At 38.7% G+C, this 8,358-nt stretch overlaps 2 protein-coding genes across 6 annotated transcripts in view; one reads left to right on the forward strand and one right to left on the reverse strand.

Annotated features, from left to right (window-relative positions):
• Positions 1-1,024: 1,024 nt before the first annotated feature.
• On the forward strand, positions 1,025-3,527 carry LOC107037369 (phosphopantothenoylcysteine decarboxylase). The gene is made up of 2 exons (XM_015255892.2): positions 1,025-2,373; positions 3,224-3,527. Exons 1-2 carry the CDS (start codon positions 1,954-1,956, stop codon positions 3,398-3,400), a joined length of 597 nt encoding a protein of 198 aa, XP_015111378.1. The 5' UTR covers positions 1,025-1,953; the 3' UTR covers positions 3,401-3,527.
• Positions 3,528-3,588: 61 nt separating this feature from the next.
• The window catches only part of LOC107037425 (matrix metalloproteinase-2), a 114,259-nt gene continuing 109,489 nt past the window's right edge, over positions 3,589-8,358 (reverse strand). For all 5 annotated transcript variants that reach the window (XM_015255979.1, XM_015255978.1, XM_015255980.1 and 2 more), the window contains 4 exons: positions 6,798-7,222; positions 5,467-5,765; positions 5,275-5,378; positions 3,589-4,556 (listed from right to left, as the gene is read on the reverse strand). In XM_015255979.1, coding sequence (XP_015111465.1) covers positions 4,312-4,556; positions 5,275-5,378; positions 5,467-5,765; positions 6,798-7,222 — 1,073 coding nt within the window. In that variant the 3' untranslated portion in view covers positions 3,589-4,311. The remainder of the gene's footprint in view (positions 4,557-5,274; positions 5,379-5,466; positions 5,766-6,797; positions 7,223-8,358) is intronic.

Here is an 8,358-nt window from a genome sequence, read left to right on the forward strand (position 1 = left end):
ATTATTTATCCTCTTCAGATCACCCTCAACTCGTTCAATCCGAGTTCTATAAAATGAACAAATTTTTTAAGCCATCTTTCAGACTTCTCCACCGCCTTTTGACTGTGAATTCATGGCACAAAGTTTTCCCCGCATTTCAGTAGTTTTTTTTTACTCCCGAGGGCTCTTAAATCCTACGATTCTCAGGAAATTCACGTAATGCCGAATATTTTGAAAGTACCCAAAGCAGTAGCATCGCAAATCGGTATATGTTAAGCCAGTTCTAGAATATCGTACAACCAACAGCTGATCAATTATAGCGACGGCATTAGGTCCGAGTATGAACGCATAAATTCAATCAACACCAGTTAAAAGTGTGAATTAATTGATATGTTCGCATATCAACTCCCTCCACGTCAATTGCCCCCAGTATTCGAGTCAGTTCTCGTTCTTCTCTGATGCCTCCAAATGTCGGGCGTCCACGAGGTGCTGCCCCCACACTCCAGCCCCTCCAACCCTCAAGCCATCAGCTGGTACCTGACTGGGTCACACATGCGCACAGCCTCTCCCCCATCAGTTTTTCCACGAAATAAATCCTCCTCCCAGTAGTGTCTCAGAAACTCCCCGTAAACTCTTGAAAAAAGCTGTGTTCAAGTCTTGAAAAAACCAATAAAACGTGCACCAAATATCGAGGAAAACCCGGTGGAAAACAGTATTACGTTCAAGAGGAGCCTTAATGTTCGTGCCACCAGCTGGTGATGTCATCATACACGTTCTCACAGAAGATATTCACCCCTATACCCCCTCAGAAGGGTAGTTTTCCCCTGGATCATGAGGGCTACTGCAAATCACCGATGATAAAGTACATGCGTTGTCTCCACAACAACAAAAACGATAATACCCAGTGTCGAGACGATGCCAGGGAGTATCTCGGATGTAGGATGGAAAATAACCTCATGAGCCGTGAGGATTGGTCGAAGCTGGGATTTCACGATGATGATAAAATTGATGAGGACAAAAAACCAAAAAATACATAGCCAATAATATTACCAATAAATAATTAAAAAAACAAGTACGAAACGAAGAAGGCATAATTAAACGATAGGGGAAATTTATAGTTGGAAATATTCAAGACACCAAGACACGAAGAAAATATATCAATATATTTATCCAATGAAAAAAACGTTCACAGCTTCGAATTTTTGTAGGCAATTGTTGAAGGCAGATTAGGCAGTTAACTACGTGGGCATTAGTAATGTTGTAGGTATACATTTTCTAGAGAGCATATAGAGCTGTTAATATTAATGTTTGTAAACGCATTTGAAGAAGTTGGCGCGCATTTTTTGAACAAGTTGAGTAAATTGGCGGAAAACATTTTTTCGGGACTACCGAAAAAATTGGATCTATCCAATTATTTTAGCCCAAGTTGAACAATTGGCTGAAACCAATTTTTTTGACGCCAAGTTGAACAATTGGCTAAAGCCAATTTTTTCATCGCCAGTTAAAGAATTGGTTGAAACTAATTTTTTTAGCTCAAGTTTAAAAAATTGGTTGAAATCATTTTTTGGTCGCAACTGAAACAATTGGCTCACACTAATTTTTTTTAGCTCAAGTTGGAAAATTAGGTAAAACCAATTGCTTACGCCGAAGTTGTAAAATTGGTTTGAAACCAATTTGTTTCTAGCATTTAGAAAAAATTGGCTGATACCAATTTTATTACTCAAATCGCAAAAATTGGCTAAACCAATTGTTTTGTTCACCGCAAGCTCAAAAAATTGGGTAAAACCAATTGTTTTCAACCTTCAGTACCACCAAGCCAAAATTTTCTACAGAGATAACGTATCAAAAATATTCAGGACCGAAAAGAAAAAAAAAATTCATACAAATCACACAAAAAACTTGCATATCTGTGAACAATTAAGCTTTAAGAATCGATAAATCGTGAGAACAATAAAGAAAACGAGCAATTAAACAATGGCAACGAGAAAAAAAGTACTTCTGGGCTGCACCGGAAGTGTTGCAACGATAAAACTACCCTTGCTATGTCAAAAATTACGCGACCATAATATCGACGTGAAGATTGTGGTGACAGAGAGGGCAAAGCACTTTCTGAAGGACGCAGAATTTCCCCAGGACATACCTGTCCTGTCCGACACTGTGGAGTGGGCTGCATGGCAGGATCGTGGCGATCCTGTTCTGCATATCGATCTTGCCAAATGGGCTGATTTATTTCTCATAGCACCACTCGATGCCAATACTATGGGAAAACTAGCTTCCGGCATTTGTGATAATATACTCACCTGCGTTGCTAGAGCTTGGGATCCTGTTAAGCCCCTGCTATTCTGCCCTGCCATGAACACTAAAATGTGGGAGCATCCTGTTACTGCACCTCAGGTAGGTGATAAATTCGTGATTTAATGTCCCAGGATTATTTTCAATTTAGTTTTATTCAAGGCTTCAGGTTTCGAAAATTCAGGTCCAAACGTGAATTTAAGATCAGAAATTCATCCAGATCGTGGAATAAATTCAGGTTCAGTTGTGACTTTAGTTATGAATTAAATTCAGGGGGTCGCCAATCGATATCTGGGGTAAATTTAGATTCAAACCTGAATTTAAGATTAGGAAATCATTTTGATCGTGGACTAAATTCAGGTCCGGATATGGCTTTAGTTGTGGATTAAATTCAGGTTGAGCTGTGAATTCAGGTGTATCCATAAATCTCATTCATGGATTAAATTCAGGTCCAGTCATATTTAGTACCCAGTATTAAATTCAGCTACAAACCTGAATTTAGGCCCAGGAATAAAATGAAATTGTGGACTAAATCCAGGAACAATCATAAATTTAGGACCTGAATTAAATTGAAATCATCATAAATCTATATCTGGACTAAATTCAGCTCCAAACCTGAATTTAAGACCCGGAATAAATTCAGGTCGTAGACTCAATTCAGGATCAATAATGAATTTTTCAGTATCTCGAGAACGGCTGAAGATAGAAAGATGATTTTTTCTTCATCATAAAGGTCTGAAAATTTTCCCTCCAATGAGAAATAGAAAATAAAGATTTTGCCCCAGTGGTGCTAAGATATCGGGGCAAAATGGGTTGTTTCGTTTATTTTATGATAAATTTCCCCGGCTCTGAATCAGAATTGCTTTCGTAGCCCTAGATGTCAGGGATAATCCCAGTTGTTTCAAGGTAGAAGGCTTAATACTGATGAATTCATAATGAAATACGGTTTTAGGTGGCTCTACTCAAGTCCTGGGGATACAGAGAGATTAGTTGCATCACTAAGACACTTATGTGCGGTGATACTGGTGTTGGAGCTATGGCTGAAGTAGACACTATCGTCCATACAACGCTCAGATCCCTCAACCCCTGGGATCCATACTCACCGTCTGATTTACGTCATAAGAAGTAATTGGACTATTTAATCAATTCAAGGGAGGGATTACGAAGAAAAAAAAATAATAGGGAAAATTTAAGACAATGTTACTCGTGTGAAGCACTACCTGTATGAGAATAAAATCGAAATTGTGTTTGTAACAAAAAAATTTCTTTTTATTTGAAAAAAAATTCCAGTGGAAAATAATGAGATTGAAGAGGAGATTGAGTCGTATACATTTTCTTTATTTATTTATACAGTGATTCTGCATTTATTCACTTAAACATTATAATTCCACTCTATTATTCCACTTATTCCCTAGAAGTTGCACGTCAATCCATTCTGCGACGAGATTTCGCAAAAAAAAAAATTGAATTGAAAACAAATTTGATAATTATTGGTGATTTAATTAGACTTTTTGCAATCACAAGAAGCTCATAAAAATTTATACGTAGAAAACGTGTCTCAGACTATACCAATATTAAACAATAACATCGCCATTTCCTCCTCATTCACTATTCATAAATACCGTTACACATATAAGATTAATTTTCCCATATTCTTTGAGTTTCACATAAATATCACAGTTTATAAAACTGATGCACAAATATCGTGCCCTTAATTGTAGTTTCATGAAAATAATAAATCATGTAAAGAGGCATATAAAAATTATTTATGTTTTTTTTATTTTGTTGGTTCAATTATTGGATGGACTGTTGATTTTTTTATGCATTTTGAAAGGATCATTTTGAGGCTAATGAGGAGATTCCATTGTCAACTGAAATTTCATGTTCTCTCAACAATGAATCCTTGACTTTTTAACAATTCCAATTTTTTTGAAATTGTTTGGCAGTTTTTTTTTTCATTTCATAATTAGGCACATTTGTCTCCATCACGGATTGTCTCTTCTATTTTCATGTGAAAAAAAAACGTAAAAAAATAATTACCTACGTTATTCTAATTGCAAGTACAAAGAGACTACTAATTATAACAGAAAATGTGATTGTGGATGCTGACGAGGAGCTCTGGATGACTTTGGCCCTGTGCGACGGATAATCGATATCATTAGTCTCCATTTCGGGAGGACAGCCCATCCAGAAGGGGGCGGAGGGCTTGGGACGCTCGTGTGCCACTCGCATTCGCATGTCATCGAATTCCCAGTAACCTTTGCCTTTGAAGAAGTAGGTTTTCCCTGGAGAAAAGATTGATTTTTAATGTATCAGTTGTACATGGGGATTTATCTTGGTGATTAGAGATTAGGAAAAAACATGGGGGAATTTTTTTTGCGGGAAATTTCATGAGCTGAAGAGTTCTTCTAAGAGCATTAATGACTGAGAATAATGTCTAGAAAAAATTTTTGTTTTCGGATTAAATTCAGGTCTGGGCTTAAATTCAGGTCCAGGCATAAATTTAGATCCAGGACTATTTTCCAGGCATGGAATAAATTCAGGCTTGAGACTTAATTCAAGTTCAGGCGGGAATTTAGCTTAAGGTTCATGGATCGACCTAAATTTATTCCTCGACCTGAATTTAAGCCCTTCCATAAATTCAGGTGAGTAAATCCAGGTCTATACAAATTTTTAGAACTAGTTAGAATTTCTGTCGAGACCTATTTTGCCCTGAATATGCACCTGAACCTGAATTTAAGCCCCGACAGATTCAGGCCTCTACCTATTCTTGGAACTAAATTAATGTTAACATATTAGCTTGGGCCTGCTCATAAATTGCCGCTAAAAAATTGATGTCTTTTCAGGACTAAATTCAGGTCCAGACGTCGTGCTAGACTTAAATTCAGGTCTCAGCCAAAATTGTCGTATTTTTCCCAAAACTCATTGTTCCCAACAAAAAAAGGACAATTAAAAAAAATCGTATGATTCCGATTAATCACTTTGTAAATGTAAAATGCTCACCATTCTTCCACTGGAAGACAGCATCAATATTATACGGAACACCGGCGAACATGGTCATATCCCTGGGATAGTCCAACTCAATGAAATTCTCCGATTCATCATACCTGAAAGTTAGAGTAGTGGAAAAAGTGAAACCAAGTGTTCAACTGAAGAGCTTTTATATCATAATGAAATAAATGTAAGAGTGATTACCTCCAGTACATGGTACCACTGAAGAAATAAGTCCTACTGTTGTGTCCCCATACCATGGCCCCATCAATCTTCTCAAGTTCATCCGGTAATCCAAGTGTCCTCAGAGGCCTTGGATAGCCGGGCTCGAGTTTATTAGCGTTGAAAACGTAGTAATTCTTACCAATGAAGAATACAATTTTCTTGTCTTGTCTCTCGTACACAGCATCCACATGATCAATATCCTCGGGCAGATTGAATAGACGGGTTATCTCAGCTGGATAGCCCTCGTAAAGCCCGTGATCGCCTATTCTCCAAAGATACTGCTCGGGGGACAAGGATAATGACGCAGTTAATTAACTTTCACCCATAAAAATCATCATTCAAATTGCATGTTGACACAGTTTAGTCGAGGAGGGGTTGAGAATAGCCTCGTTGCCTAGATTGAGAGATTCAAAGGCTAATTGAATGCGAGGGAGGGATGTGGTTTTTTAATACGATGTGAACGAATGATTTTCAGTTATCTTGAAACTTGAAAAGATGAGGGAGATAAATTCAGCTGATTTTTAACTCAATTCATAATGTAGACCTGAATTTAGGACTGGGAATAAAATCAGGTCTAAATTGGAAGTCGCTTCAGATGTGAATGAGGTCTGAATTTTAGGCGACTTTAAATGAGGTGCAAATTTAAATTCAAATAGGGGACTAAATTCAGGTCCTGGATTACATTCAGGCTCAGGTATGAAATTAGGTCCGTATTTTTTACATGCGCCTGAATTCATGTCTGAACACGAATGAAAGCCCAGAATTGAATTTATATTTGGGCTTAAATTCAGGGTCTGACATAAAATCAGGCCCGGACAATCTGGTTTGGCGTATAAAATCAGGTTCGGGAAATTTATAGGTGGGATTAAGTTAAGGTTGGGTTAGAAATTTAAACCCTGATTTGACTTTATATCTTTATGCAACTTAATGTTGTGGACTAAAATCAGGTCCCGCTGTAAATTCAGGTAGGGATATAATCGAGTTAAAATTCGACTGGAATTAAATTCGGGGTCCACCACCGATTTAATCCATGTCCTGAATTCATGTTTGTACACAATCAGGTTCTAGGCCAAAATCAGGCTAGGGACTAAATTCAGGTCCATTTATAAATTCAGGCGCAAATATAATCGAGTTAAAAATAGATTGGAATGTGGTAATAAAATTTGCGCTTGACCTAAATTCAGGTTTTAGGTATAAATTTAAGCCCGAACCAAAATTCATAGTTGAATTTTTTTTTTCGGAAATAAATTACGCATTAGAAACTGTGTCTAATGAAAGCTCCACTGTGACGTGTAATTAAATTCACATACCCGTCCCTTAAAAATGAACACCTCCCGTCGAATAATGCTAATGGCATCATAGCTCGTGTCACACTTGTCAGGAATATCATTTCTCGGTGGTGGTGTCCATCTGTGTCTTGGTCGATGGGGTGTGACAGTGGTGGTTGTTGTCGTGTGATGCCTGTGTGGTTTCCTCGGTCTATCTGGATACTCCGGCCGTTGTGGATAATAATCAGGTCTCTCTGTACGCCAGTTTGGCTTGTATGGATAGTGATTAGTTCTGTCTCGACTCGGATCATCTGGATAAGTGTTTGGCCTGGTTGGACGGGTTTTCCACGGCCTTCTCGTTGGTGAACGGGTACGAGGCGTTGTTGTTGTTGTTGTTGTCGTTGTTGTTGGACGAGTTGGACGTCTGGCGTCTGGTAAATTACCCCATAATTTATCCTCCGGTGCGCCTGCATCAACATAATTGATGAATCAACGACTAAAACTAATGAATTCATCAATTTTATCTCGCCGATAATTTTCAATATCACGGAATTTTTAATTGAAAACTCGTTTGTAGAAAAGCTGGAAAATTTTCAGCCTCCGAATGGCACCTATAAACCTCTCTACTCCAATTACTTCCCGTGATAATTAACAAACAAATTAAGGACTTGAAAACTTTGAGTGGAAATATCTCAGGAACTTGTGCAGCAAAAAAGGTTTATTACCACCATTTGGAGGCGGAAATTTTCCGACCCATCTGTCACAACAATTTTCAACCCCAAATTTTGTCATTTCCCCTCTCGATTATTCCCCAATTTCTCGACCAAAAAATAAACTCAAATTGAATTTGACAAAGAAGGAAATGAAGTGACGCTGACGATGTTTTCGTGGAAATTGGTACAAGACTGGGTGGATGGCGTGCAACCTCAGGGGAATTCCCCCCCGCCCCCCGCCCCTTCCTTATGTATTTTTTTCCCTCTCATTTCCCCCCGCCCCCTCCCCTCCCCCGTCCCTTCATTTTCTTTTTCTCTCTGATGAAATCATCCTGGGGATTAAATCGTCGCTGGAAGGTACGGAAGTTGATCCCAGAATGGTGAAATAGAAGGTATAAGGGGTTTGCAAGAGGTGAATGGAATGACGTCAAGGATAATGGGATTCCCCCTGGAGTGAGTTCAGTGGAAAAAGTGAGTAAAAATCAGACGAGTTTTCTATCTTTGAGACATTCTTGCTGGAGAAGGAAGGGAGGGAGAGAAAAAGAGTCCGAATGCGGGCGAGAGTTTTTACGATATCCCCCATCGCAGATGTTCTTCTGTTCTGTAGATCTTTCTATCGAGAAAGTGAGAGAGAAAAAAATTACCTGGAGAATGTAAAATAGGGGAAGGATGGGAGGGATTGCTGGAGAGAATTCCTGGGAATCTCGTAGTTTTTGGCAAGTAAAGTGCAAACCACGGACTTTGGGCGAGGTTTGTGGACACTTGGACTAACTCTAACTGTCCCGGGTACTTATCCCCACCGAGGGTAGTGCCACGGAAATCGGAAACTTAATCTCGAATGCGCCCAGTTTAACTCTTGTCCAGTGGTTTACGTTATTATCTCGGCGGTT

The sequence above is a fragment of the Diachasma alloeum genome, unplaced genomic scaffold, assembly GCF_001412515.2.
Source record: "Diachasma alloeum isolate Michigan unplaced genomic scaffold, Dall2.0 Dall_scaffold_00219, whole genome shotgun sequence".
Classification (NCBI taxonomy): Eukaryota; Metazoa; Arthropoda; class Insecta; order Hymenoptera; family Braconidae; genus Diachasma; species Diachasma alloeum.